Source organism: Apus apus, chromosome 1 (assembly GCF_020740795.1).
Source record: "Apus apus isolate bApuApu2 chromosome 1, bApuApu2.pri.cur, whole genome shotgun sequence".
Classification (NCBI taxonomy): Eukaryota; Metazoa; Chordata; class Aves; order Apodiformes; family Apodidae; genus Apus; species Apus apus.
The window spans coordinates 3619205-3633290 of NC_067282.1; the positions used below are offsets into that span (position 1 = coordinate 3619205).

The 14086-nt window shown below is 41.4% G+C and overlaps 1 protein-coding gene across 2 annotated transcripts in view; it reads right to left on the reverse strand.

The window, feature by feature from the left end:
- The window catches only part of RSF1 (remodeling and spacing factor 1), a 67140-nt gene that overhangs the window by 38519 nt on the left and 14535 nt on the right, over window positions 1–14086 (reverse strand). For both annotated transcript variants that reach the window (XM_051608647.1, XM_051608649.1), the window contains exons 2-3: window positions 5258–5349; window positions 500–592 (exon numbers count right to left, since the gene is read on the reverse strand). In XM_051608647.1, the coding sequence (XP_051464607.1) occupies window positions 500–592; window positions 5258–5349 (185 nt within the window). The remainder of the gene's footprint in view (window positions 1–499; window positions 593–5257; window positions 5350–14086) is intronic.

Genomic DNA, 14086 nt, shown 5'->3' on the forward strand with positions numbered 1-14086 from the left:
GTTTTAAGTAAGAAACCTTTTTTTTTTTTTTTTTTGGCCAGTTGAGAAAGTTTAGTTTTATATTTATTTTTTACCCCCTACCAGAGAGTCATTCTACAGTAACACAGAGATCTAACTCAGAACCAACCCTGACAGTTTTCTCAAGACTTGAAGTCCCATCCTTGCCTTTGGAATTCAGGTAAGTTTATCTAATTGCAAGCTAATCAACATTTTTCAAAGTGAACCACACAGGCCAAAACAGCAACTGACAGAACAGTGAGCAAAAAACAATTTTCATACAAAGTGTGAAAAATACAAAGTCTTACATTCAGTTTGGGCCCATCCCACTACCATGAACATCCTGTCTGGGACAAGATCAGCTCCACATGTAAAACACCCATTTATGGTTCAGTCAAGCCAAATTTGCCAGAAATTTTAAGTGAGAGAGAAAGCCCAGTCTCTGAGATATTTAAATGAGTGAGCAAAAAGTCATTTAGAAGATCAGTTGATGGATATGTACCTTCAGAATCCCCAGTTTGCATTCAACACTCATTTCTAGGTATCCTTTTTTTTCCATCTCCCAAGCCCAAGTGCTGTTGAATTCTTGGCATATCTGTCAGAAACAAAACAAGATTGCTAGAGTTAGTGGATAACAGCTGCTTTAAACTTTTATATTAATAGCACCTGACTGCATTAACAATTATATGTGATCTCTTTGGGATTGCAAGTCAGAAACTCCCAAACAAAAACAAAAAGTAATGCTGGAGTAGGCTGGGAAGCATGGGCAGATCTCCATGGAAGACTGTATCATCGAGGCCCAAAACACCACCAACTCCTCTAAACCTCTTAAATTAGGCAGCACAACTCTGAACTGGGAAGGTCTTCTTGTCTTTGCTGTGCAAAATCTCCCATTTTTCTATTCCTGACTTGTCTATTTAGAATATAAATTCTCAGGTACACCTGATTCCTTATTAAATGCCCTTGCAGCAGTTGGCATGTAGGCTGCCAAGCTCCCTTGGGACCCCCTAAGTCCTACAACTGCACTGCAGATAACACACAACTGATATTTACCCCATGCTGTGGAATTACTGCTCTTCAGAAAAATATCTTGGGCTTCCAGCTGCTTGATAAATATTTTTAAAGATTTTAAGTGTAAAATGCTAAGTATAAAATTCAATTTACTTAAAGCAAATAAATTCAATTACATCAATATGTTGGGGGGGGGAAAAAGAGAACAGGAAAAAAATGTGGCAGTAGAGGATAAAGAGATTGGGTCAGCTGGAGCTCAAATAATAAGGGGAGAGGAGGAATTCCCTCTCCTCCTGAACAACTCAGAGACACTTTAGACAACTCTCATGAAGAGAGCAGAACTGCTTATCAGTTGAGGACAAAGAGTGGGATCTCCAGTTGGTGAGGCTGTTCTACTGGAAATACCCATCAGGAGGAGGCTAAAGCCAATCACAGCTGCATCTTCACTTGAAATAATTTTCAAGTGTCAGTGTTGAACCACAACTGTCCAAACTAGCACACGAGGTCCTGCTGCCCTTCAATCTGCAAGCAAGCAAAGCCCTGCTGAAAGAACTCCATCGAAACAGTGTGGTCTCCCAGTCGCCAAATTATGATTAAACACAAGACAGTCGTTATGCTTCTTCAAAATTTGTCCGTCACATCTGAAAGCAACTTTCTCTGGAAATGGCAACAAAAATAACAGAATCCTAGGGGTTGGAAGGGACCTTGAAAGATCATCTAGCCCAACCTTAAGCGTCACCCACCAGCGGTGCAAATCAGCTGGTTGGTGTTGTAAAACTCCACATGGTTACTAGCAAGGGAGGTACCTCTACCCCCTTCTCTGTCCCCATGTCAGTGCTGCCTGCCCTCCCCTGGCACTGACACTGGTTCTTCAGGGACCCAGGAGTCAGCCTGCAATCAGAGCAGCCCAACCCCAACAGGAAACATGCTCTGACTTTATGCTGCAACCTAGACAGAATGGTGAAGAGAGCACTCTGGTCACAGGGAGTTTTTGCTGCTCCAAGGTTAAGGAACATTACACAGGTACTTCCCTGCTGCAAAGCCAAAGCTCACAGAGAGACAATCACTGCTTGCTCTCTCATTTTCAACAATATTGTGTGAAGAACCCTGGGAGACCATGCATCAAACCCCTTGCTAAGGGCATGTGCCAGTCTCTGCTCTTTACTTATTAAGTATGAAAGCAATAAAGACAAGTTTCATGTGCTGCAGAAGTGTGTGACTGTCAAAGCAATGGCTCAGAGACATCAGAGCTGATGAAGCATCTGCTCAAACTGAAATGACTGCATTGTGACAATTAAAAACCAGATGATTGTGCTTTCTCTTGACAAGTACTGTCACAACCCTCAACTATGGATCTCGTTGATTCAGGCTCTGCTGAAATGTTGGTCTCCGCCTTCACAGGGGGGACATTTCACATGGATCAGAAGCCTGCAGCTTGCAGAGGCAGTACCCTGCAGGAGAGACACTGAAACCTCTCCCAGGTATTTCCACAGCAGCTGTGAGGACACTTCCTATTACCATGCTCCAAATGTTCACTTTAAACAATGAAAACAGGAAGGTGAAAGACACAGCAGAGGAGACTGCTTGGGTGAGGCTAGAGACACCTGAATTCTAATAATTGGGGCAGAAACAACAGTGTGTTCAGAACGTGCTGATTTCAGGGTTGAAGGTTCCAGATGGATCAGTCCAGGGAAATCTTACCTGTATAAAAATGCAAAATATGTTTGAAAATAGTGGAGTAAAGCATTGTCAGGAGACAGTGCAGTCTGGATTAACCCAACCACGACTTTCTCAAGAGAAACTTCTGGACAGTTCCTCTTTGTTGTTAAAATGTTTAGGACAAGCCTTTACTCTGGCCACACATAACTATGTAAGGCTCCAGGGAGACCTTAGAGCACCTTCCAGTACCTGAAGGGGCTCCAGGAAAGCTGGGGAAGGACTTTTCAACAGAAAGGGCAGTGACAGGACAAGGGGTGATGGTTTTAAACTGAGAGAGGGGAGATTTAGGTCAGACATCAGAAGAAGTTCTTCCCCATGAGGGCAGGAAGGCACTGGAACAGGTTGCCCAGGGAGGTTGTGGCTGCCCCCTCCCTGGAGGTATCCAAGGGCAGGTTGGATGAGGCTTGTGCAGCCTGGTCTGGTGGAGGTGTCCCTGCTCATGGCAGGGGGGTTGGAACCTGATGGTCTTTAAGATCCCTTCCAACCTGAACCATTCTATAACTCTTTGCACAGCAAAAAGTCAGATTCCTGAAGCCTCCTACAGCATTTGCTTCCCAAGAGGCCAGTGTGTAATGCTGGTGAGCCAACTTGGGGGTTCACCATCAGAAGAGGGAAAGGAAAAAACCCACAACTGCCACGTTCACTTCATATCCCAAATATATTCATCTGTCAAAATTCCAGCCACAGCTTAGAGACAATTACTTAGGATGGCAGTCAAACAAAGCATCACTCATAAACACTTGGCATATAAGCAAAATATTACTAAAATACACATGCATAAATAGTAAGACCATGTAAGTTTGAATGTTTTCCACTTAGTTTCCTCTGAAATTAGAAAATGGTCACATCTGGAATGTATCAAACCCTGTTTTATTGAAGAAACACACTAGCAGTTTCTAGCAGACAGAAGACAGGTGAACATGGCCTGAATACTCTGTCAAACAATACTGCAAGAATGCTCTCCCTGGTTCCACATCTTTTCAGATTTTTGTGGCATTTCCCAATATTCTAAATTAATTATACCCCTTCAAAACAGGCACAATACTAGCATACCTCTCTAATTAATTATACTCAAATTCCTTTGTTCTTCTAGGTTCCTTTGAACCACTGACTAGAACGAGCTTCAAGTTAGCTCTAGAGACTGTTAAATGAAGTTGAATTCATTATCGCTCACTTGGTCTTAACAGGACTGTGTGGGAGGGTTTCCTTACCAATTTCCCATCCTTCCACTGTCTGCTGAAGGAAGATTTTCCAAACTACTCCCTCATAAGCTTGCTTTTCTCTCTGCTTTCTCAGCTTGCTGCAATGGCTTTTTGGTATATTAAGGAATGTGACAAAATTCAGTAACCACAGGACTCCGTAGGAAGTACACAAAAGTGACATCAATTATTGCATTATTATTTTAAAGCATAATCATAAATAATTAACAATTGGTTAAGAGGTTATTTTAACCTAAGGCCCTTCAGACATATTTCCAGACATACTGCAAGTCCTAAAAACATCATCTTAAGGCAACACAAACCTCAAGACAAATCTCTGTCCCTGTAAAGATAACATTTCAGGGGGCAACCTGCAACTGGGTTTGCCAAGTGTCATTATTCGTATCATTGCTATTACCATAACTCTGTATTTCTGAGTAAGATGAGATTGTGACTGCACAGACAATACCAAGAAGACCTTTTTGTGGATTAAAAAAAGGCATATGGAACATATCCCATGGGAAAAGGGCAACCTATTCATTTGATTATGCATCTTTTTATTTTCCTAAGCCATGGAAATTCTTCACACTGAAAATTTTTGCATGGAAGGTGCCAACCATGGCACAGACACAGTTAAAACACCAATACAGAATTATACAAACCAATGGGATGCTGTATTTTTACTGAGGCATACCTACATTTTCATCTCAGCTGTGCCATTCTGAGCATGCAGACATAAATCACTGCAATACTTTCATTTATTATTAACACATGCTACAAGAACTCCATATGGTAAAACCCTGTATGAATAGCAACCAAATCACAACAGTTAAATTATATCCAGACAATTGATATACAAATTAACTGTTACTGTGTAAATCTCTCTGCTCAATTTAGCCTGTTTGCAGGCTGCTACACCCTCTGCTTTATTTAGGGTCTTAAGGCCAGGTTGGATGGGGCCCTGAGCAACCTGGTCTACTGGGAGGTGTCCCTGACCCTGCAGGGGGGTTGGAACTAGAGGATCTTTAAGGTCCTTTCCAACCCAAGCCAATCTGTGATTCTATGAGCCTAAAAAATGTATTTTACTGCCAGGTATGAAGGTGCACACTCTTTGACATGCAGAAGATACTGCCTGTTTTCAGAGATATTTTTTTTTACACAGCCTGAAAGTTAAGCTGGGCTCTTATGCAACTTGAGTCTGGGCACACACACCATTGCTGGCCACAACACGGCCCAGGGCTCTCTATAATTCATACCAGGGGTTGCTGACACAACAGCTCATCATGACCATAATTCCAGCTCTTCAGAATAAAACAACACACATATTGTACCTTGATCAAATATTTTTCCCATCTGTCTGCTGTGACAGACTTCCCAATCTTTCTCATCAGTTTCAAGTGGAGCTCCACCAGTTCTTTTGGAACTGCAGGATTGAGAGAGAGAGAGAGAGAGAAAGAGAGAGAAAAAAAAAAAGAAGTTATGAAGTGTGTTGTAAATATACTTCAATGCTAAACACTGGTTATATAGAAACACTGACATATTGAGAAACTTTATAAAAAACAGTAACTGAAAGCCTGCTGAAGAGCAGCCCTGCACCTGAGAGATGGAGGAAGATTAATTTTGTCACCAAGTCTTTTCGTTTAGAGATTCATTTACATGATCATTGCCCTTCCTGAGCCCTTCCTTAAACTCAAGGAAACAAAACTCTGTGGTAAATACGTAAAAAGGTTGGCAGCATTAAAACAAGAACTGGACAGGAACCACACCAGTCAGTCAAACACCTACAAAAATACTACCACAAGCAGCACATCTGCAGCTGCCTCCAGAAACCCCAAGGCCATCCTGGAATATCACCGAACCCAAGCTATTTTTGGCTGGGGACATGGTATGGGAGAAATGTTCCAGAAACTTTGTCCTCACAGATGTAGCTTTGCCATATACTTACTTTCTTTTGTATTGAGGGACAGAGAGGGACTCAAGATCTGAGGCTTGAGGGATGGAGGCCAGAACCACTGCTGAGTAGAGCTGCACCAGAGCCATCAGACAATCAGTTTTCCAATCAAATTTTACTTACCTCTTAGTGTACACTCCTCAGACACAACTTCAACATCTCGCCTTAGCTCACATCTGTGATTTATAAATCATTCTGGCACCACCAAGTGGCAAACTTGCAGAACATCAATTTTATAAGCTACAGAGGAGTGCAACATTTTAAAAATATGGACCTGATAATGATGAATGCAACTCTACACGCTCAGTGACATGATTTGTAACTTGCTGAGAAAAAGCCAAATGAACTTTTCAAGTACTTTTATATCTTTACTCTTTGTATACATTTTTTATTTACTGAAGTAACTTTGCACACATGCTTAAAAAATTTTAAGCCCAGTAACTTTTATGATCATAATTTATGATTATATTTTTTTTCTGCTGGTCCAGTAGCATTACATGACACAATCTAAACAGGTGGGACACCAAACGTGTTTGCTAAACTAGATATTCCTGACATGCTATTTCTTCATACAACGTTTGAATATCTGTGTCAAATCTTTTCAATATTTAACTTGATTTCACCTACCTGATATTTGCCTTTCAATCAAATGCCTGTATTTGCAGGTGAACAAGGCAAGTTCAGCCTGTATTTCAGCAGTAGATCATGAGTGCTGGTTTGCAGCCAGAAATTTAATACACAAACTCACTTCTTCAATAAATACAGAATGTAGCAGCCAGGTACTCAAATAAAAAAAAACAAACACCTCCTTTAAGTGTAAACAATTGGTAAGCAAATCTAAACTAATCCTTTTTATCTCTATTTTATTCCATTCATAATTTCCATTACCAGTGCATATTGAAAAAAACTAACTGAACTCCCTGATTTTCCTGAAAATTGATGCAATTGAACATTTTAAACGACCACATATTTTAAAATGAACAAGATCAAAGGTCTTAACCCCAATAGGTGCCAAGCACTTGGCACAATTAAGCAGAAAGCATTTTGTACACGTGAGCAATTCTATCGAAGTCAACTCATACAATGAAACATCATCTTGTGTTTGTGACATGGAACTGAGCCAGAATATTCACAGTCTTGCTGGATCAAAGGTGTTGCTCTGCATCTTTTTTTTGGGTATTTAATCAGATCTCTTGAATGGGTATACACTGATTGGAATCCTAGTTTGAAGAAGCACGGGTGATTTGTTTCGAATAACCAAATACCCACACACTACAAAAAAACCTTTGCTAACATGTTAGCATTAGAAGAAATGGAGAATGTTAAAAATATAATTAAAAACAGGGAAGTCATTTTGCACTTACTGTGATTTGTGTTAGTACCTCTAAGATGCCAGCATTTCAGCTCTTGCATTTCTAGGATCTTGATGATGTATCGTTGTGGTTATTTTCACAAATAAACTTCACAAAACATTGCAAATTATTCTCCATTTGTTTATTACCCTTTCAGGATGTTTCTCGTGTCTTGTAACAATATCAACAACCAGACCTCTAGGCTGGCTTTTCACCAGTTCCCTAGTAAGCCCCTGGAGGAATCACACACTATCCTCCTTGTTCTAAGGAGCAAGATAGGAGTTGCAGAGAAGAAAACCCATGTCCAGTTTGCAGGCACAAACTAGGGAGTATATGAAGTGCAGCCTGACCAACCAGGGTGCCACAACTACTGCAGGAGCAGAGCCCATGGGACTGAGAACTCTGTACTGAAATTAAAGTTACTGGAAATAATATATAGCTGACATGAAGCTGTGTGCACCCAACTTACCCAGAAACACCAGCTCAGGCAGGGGTGGCAGGAGGGCTAAAGACTGGCAGAAAATCCATCCTTTCCCAAAACACTTTTCTGGCAAGGAGTAGAAGTGCACTAGTAAACCAGACTAATGTTTCTGTCATCTCAGAAACGTAATGGAACTCCACAATTTTAAATTAACTTACTTTTGGACAGAATACAGACAAATTATTGACAAGAGTGTGTTGAAGCAGGACATACGGATTATTTTTACAACACTTTCCTAATCCCACTTGTAGCATACCAAAGACAAAGAACATAAGATGTAAATACTTTTAGGGTTTGGTGGTGTTTGGCGTTTTTTTAAGTAACAGTAGACCATCATCTCCTTTGTAAAATACCATTTCCATTCAAGTATGACTTGCACCACCCATTTCAGCAACTTGCATAATAAACTAAGGCTGGTTTGCATTTTTTAAAATTTCACAGAAGGGAAGGAACAATACACAGCATCTTACCTAATAGCCAAAACAGTGTGATGGAACATGTACCAAAAAAATGTAAATCTGAACTATAATGTCCAACTTTCATACAACTTTGCTTTCTCTGGAAAGTAACGTAGCAGCTCTCTAAAATCTTCACAGAATACACTTACATGGCAGAGAAAACACCAAGACTCTGTGCACAGCACTATTTTAAAAGAAAAATTGTCTCAAAGCAGCAATTAAAACATGGTGCCATCTGCAAGATAGTAAAAAATATAGACTTATCATAGGAAGAAGCCATGAGTCAGAAAGAATGAATAATTTATATATAACTATAGGGTGGAGTTTAGCCCATTGGTTAAGTCCTGCACTTTCCTGGAGGGCAGACTCTTGTCTGAGCCCCAAACTACATCCTTTGAACACTCTTCTATCTACTCCAGCATTTCAGGGAACATCCCAGACATCACTCACCCATTTCTAACAGCTTTGGGAAATATGGAAAATTGAAATTAAAAAAGCACCAACACCTGGAAAGCCCATCATCTAGTTAGAAAAGCTGTAGTTTCAAATACCTGCAGGACCATGGAGGAAAGCCTTAGTTGTGGGTACCCACTAACACCTTCCCATATAACCATAACCCCCATTTCACCTCTGCTTATTTCCCCTGCCACAATTCATATGCTCACAGCTGAACACTGACCTAAACAAAACTGAAATAAAGGGATAAAACAGAAAACGTAGGTGACAGACAAAGCTGTGAGTCTGGAGGGAGGATAGGGGGAACTCGGTATTTGGAAAATGATTACAAGTGAAAAAAAGCTTTGTATCAGATCTGGAGTGCTGGACATTGAAAGGAAGATCAGAACCACCATGTGAGCAGAGTCCCTGGTGTTGAAGTGGCTTGCAAAGCCTCTGCCTCCTCTCTTGGGGGACTTGGGGGAAAGGAACAAGTACTATGGAATGCAGAGGCTGCTGGCAACTTCCATGGCTCACAGACACAAACAGGCCTCCCCAGCTACACTAGCAAAACCATTTTCCAAGCTAACTTGTTTTGGCCAGTGGAAGAAAAAAAAGTTACCTGTAAGATATACAGGGTAAATACTTCCATTAGCAGTTTGCTCTTTTTCATCTTTCTCCCTCGACCAAAATAATGACACACTATGACCTCTCTGTCAGCTCCAATCATGCTAAGCAGGTGGACAGCTGAGACCAATGGGATCATTAATCATCACCCACCTCCCCTTCTTTTCTAGTAGGGAAGGTAACTCACAGCACCCTATACAACACAGATGTGCATGAGCTACTGGCACCCCACAAAGAGTCTAGTGGCAAGCTAATCCATACGACAGCTTCCACCACCTCCAGCTCCCTCTGCTGTTAGTGCTGGAGGGAGCTGAACTAGAAGTGGAAAGGCAAGAGCACCCATCGGGGTACCTGACAATGAGTTGCAAACTACATGGCAAATTTACCTCTTAGTCCAGCACATACTAACCACACACTTCATTCCCTTCACAGACAAGCCCTTACCCATAAATTCACTTAAAAGCAGCCAGCTGCATCCCTTAAGAAAGGCACAAGAGTATCCAATAGACAAGTGACCACATTTCTAACACCTTTAATATTCCCCTTCATTTTTCTGTGCAACTCTGAAGTCTCATGAGCTGTTTGAGGCAGCAAACACTTTGTCTTCTAGATTAGTTTCAAACAAAGGCATGTTCCTTGTCTGCTTCATTGAATAGCTAGCATAACTATTGGGAAAGGGGGTAGGATCTCTCAGCAGCAGTTCTGGTTTATACCAACATAAATATTCTTCTCCAGGAACTACCTAACTTTATTCTCACCCCAACTCTTAGTATAAGGAAAATGGGAGATCCCTACACCTGGGATGTGTTACTAGAAAGTTTATAGACCACAGAGAAAAATGATGGCCTTGGGACAAACTTGACATGAAAAAAAATGGAAGGACAAAACATCTAGTATGAACCAGGCAAGAAACCACAGTGAACCTCTGACAAACAACTGTAGTAATAAGGAGCCTCATGTTCATGCAGAAAGCTTGGCATTAAAAAAATAACCTTTTGACCTCTATAGTGTTTCCCAACATGAAAACGCAGTAGTAGCTGTTCCAAAGGACAATCTAAAGATCTTATTTTCTAGCTGAGTCACTTGATGAATATAATCATCCAACCAAGTTTTATGCTCATTAAAAAGACACACAGGAAAGGGGAAAAAATGTAACTGCTCTGCCTCCCAAGTGAATGAAAAGAGCAATCAAACATGCTGTAATTAAAGTGAGGATCAAAACAGAAAGAACAAGTCACCAAGCAGCAGTTTTATATCCTGTTCCTAGAAAGATTTTGGCAGGCATTAAACAAACAAACAAACCACACTCACATTTAAATTATATTGTTATCCTAGGAAAGCACTTTGAAATCTGGATGCCCAGCAGTTACATCATTTTCATACAAATATCCAAGAACTTCTATCTCTCTTATCTGCACAAATACCTATTTGAAGACTCTCCCCTTGCCTGGATTGTTCAGAGCACCTGCCACTCTAACATTACCCAGCAAAGTTAAGACTTTTATGTTGCTGAGAAACCCTTTTCCTCCCATCCGCATGCAAGGATCCCAAGACACCATCTCCTTCACTTCTGCCTGAGAGTTAATTGTGATCCATGTGGACAGTGCTTTAAAATGGAACCAAAAAGCCTTTTCCACCCCCAGTTCTGTTAGTAACTTGTGCAACCAACCCAACAGACCTTGCTATCAGAGTAGCATACTGACTTGGCTGCAACCAAGCTGTGACCTTAAAATTCAGCTCTAATATGAGTTATAAAATTATTTTCAAGTATTTAGAATTTATCACCTATTTGTCAAAACTGCTATTGAGCACCCTCTGCCCTCCCTTTTTTTACTGTACCCTCTTTTCCATTGCCCACAAATAAACCTGATTCTGCTTGTGCTCTCTCATGCCCACACTGCCATAAGTCACCTTGTCACTATACCTGAAAGTGATATTTAAAAGAAATCATGCAAGTTAAAGACCATAGTGATCTAAACAAATTTCCTGCACAGCTGTTTGTCAGCAGCCCTATAGCAGTTAAAGGTGTTTTAATCTTTCACAAGTCTCCTCTGTTTCATTCTCTGGCTATTAAGCTCCTAGTAATGTTGAGGGCTTTTAAAACCAGTGTATTAAGCAACAGCAGAAAGGTTAAAACAAGCAGGACTGGTGTTAGAATAAAGTATAAAATTTAGGAAGCAATGCATGCTGTACTGAGCCAAGAGAAATGGAGGCAGAAAAAGAAAGAATACTTTGAAAACAATGCAGGAAAAAAGTAGCACGTAATCTGTTTCAGAAACTGGAAACAGCCTAGAAAAGGAAAGATAGCAAATAAAAGCCCAGTTGACTGCCTCAAAACAGGTACTGAATAAAAAATGGGCTCCAGTCCACAAACTCTGAACACGTGAACATGGAGGGAGAAATATCAGGCTGTGGCAGCAATATGGAAACAAGCAGACTGCACTGACAAACAGGTACTGAAAACATTTGAAATTGTAACAGATTGTACTTGTTCACCATTAAATCCCTTGCAGTGACCACACCGTGCATTTCAACCATCTAAAATGGAGAGCACTTGACTTGCTGACCCTTCAATTCATGCACAGGCAAGGACTTGACTCCCTCAAACTGCTGCGACCACAGCCTGTGGAAGCAAACTGGTTTGTGTTGGAAGGGACCTTAAAGATCACGCAGTTCCAACCCCCCTGCATGGGCAGGGACACCTCCCACCAGATCAGGTTGCTCCAAGCCCCATCCAACATGGCCTTGCACGCTTCCAGGGATAGGGCAGCCACAGCTTCTCTGGGCAACCTGGGCCAGCGTCTCATCACTCTCACAGAAAAGGATTTCTTCCTCTTATCTCATCTAGATCTTCCCTCTGCCAGTTTGAAGCTGTTCCCCCTTGTCCTGTCACTCCATGCCCTTGTAAAAAGTCTTTCCTCACCTTTCCTGTAGCCCCTTCAGGCACTGGAAGGTGCTCTAAGGTCTCCTCAGAGCCTTCCCTTCCCCAGGCTGAACACCCCAACTCTCTCAGCCTGTGTCCACATCACAGGTGCTCCAGACTCTGGATCATCTTTGTGGCCCTTTTCTGCACTCACTGCATCACCACATATTTCATTCCGGCTAGTAAAAATCTGGAAATAAGATCTTCTAAAATGACTCTGGGATTCTACCTGCTGAGGCATCTCAATCTTCAACGTAACCAAGACTTCCAACACTACGAGTAGAAAATTCTCCTCATTTCCCTCCTCAGCACTGAACTGTGGCATTATAATTCCCAATTAAAGAGTAGGTAGGACAAAAGTGAAAAGTAATCATGAAGATTACATTTCAGTAGTGGACTCTGGGAGTGCTCCACTGATCCTCAGTGCAAGTATGCACCCTGACAGCTTTATGATACACTGGGATAAGGGCACTTCAGAGAGATTTTAGGAGCTTGTTTTTTTCCACTGGAAGACCACCCAAGTAGGGAAGAGCTTCAGTGGATGGCTTCAGCATGCCCAGATGGGCACTGGGAGCCAGGCTGTGCAGTGGGATGCAGAATGCACTTGCCCACACTATAGAGATGTAAGGTGCCCTGTTTTGCCTGTGTTAGGCACCAAGGTGTCTTACACAAAGCATGGGGTTAGGAGCCCTAGTAAAAAAAAAAAAAAAAAAGGCAGGTTGATCAGATGGGATTCTTCAACTCTACCACAGGAAATGCTGAAGAGGCACAAATCCAGAAGCACAGCTCCTCTCCAGAGGGATCAGAAGCAAAACTTCCACCTGGTCTAGTGGGAGGTGTCCCTTCCCATGGCAGGGAGGGTACAACTATGTGACTTTTAAGGTCCCTTCCAACCCAAACCAGTCTGTGATTCTATGAAAACAAAGATTTACACCCAGATCTCAGTCTGGACTGAGGCATCTGCTGGCTGTTACAGCAATAGAAGTTCATACTTACCAAGAAGAGATAAAGCGAAACCTGTTGAGATGGCAATGCCTGCCTTCTGAGCTAAAACTAAGCAGTTACAAAGCTTTCAAAAAATCAAAATTAAACTCAATGCCTCTGTTCGCTCTCAGAAGGTTAAAAATTACAACACTCACTCTTACGAGGGTGGCCCAGCCACATGGCAAGCAGCTAGAGAAGAAATGCAGGACTCAAGAGTGCAAAGAAATGAGAAGAAAAGGAAGGATGAGCCTAATTCCTGTCAAAAAGGAGCCTGAGTTTTAGTCCTTACTCTCAGCAACCAAAATTTGGTAGGTACCTTGCCATTAAGATCTTGGCTAGGGCAGCAGCACAGCAGTAGGATCCACCTAAGCAAATGCAGACATTTATACCTGAGCTAGTTTCATATAATCCATTTATAGTCCACAAGAGACTTTTAGGTAGAGCCAGTTCATCCTAAAGCAAACATCTGAGCTCTGCTAAACACATTGAGTTAGGTTAATTCTGTGGTAGAGTGTCTGACAAGTTTTTCCAGTGAAAATCAATGTATGTAAGGTCTTGGAGATACAGGAGTGTTACCAGTTACTGGGAGTACCTCTTGTTCTTAAACCTTTTACTTAAACTTTTATGCTCTCCTTAAGGTACTGAATTATCACTGCAGACCTCTATTCATAAGGTTTATCCATGCACAGACACTTCTGGCAGACAAATCAATTATCTAAGCATGGCAGCAGTTAATCTCAAAAGAAAGAGCATATATCCTATTATATTAAACCAAATTAAAATATCCCCAGTGTAGTGAAGCAAGTGAAAAATCAAGATTAAACATATGAACATGCATACATAGTTTGGGTGGGGTCATGAGCAACTTGGTCTAGTGGGAGATGTCCCTGCCTAAGCAAGGGGGTTGGAACTAGATGATCTTTCAGGTTCCTTCCAACTCAAACCATTC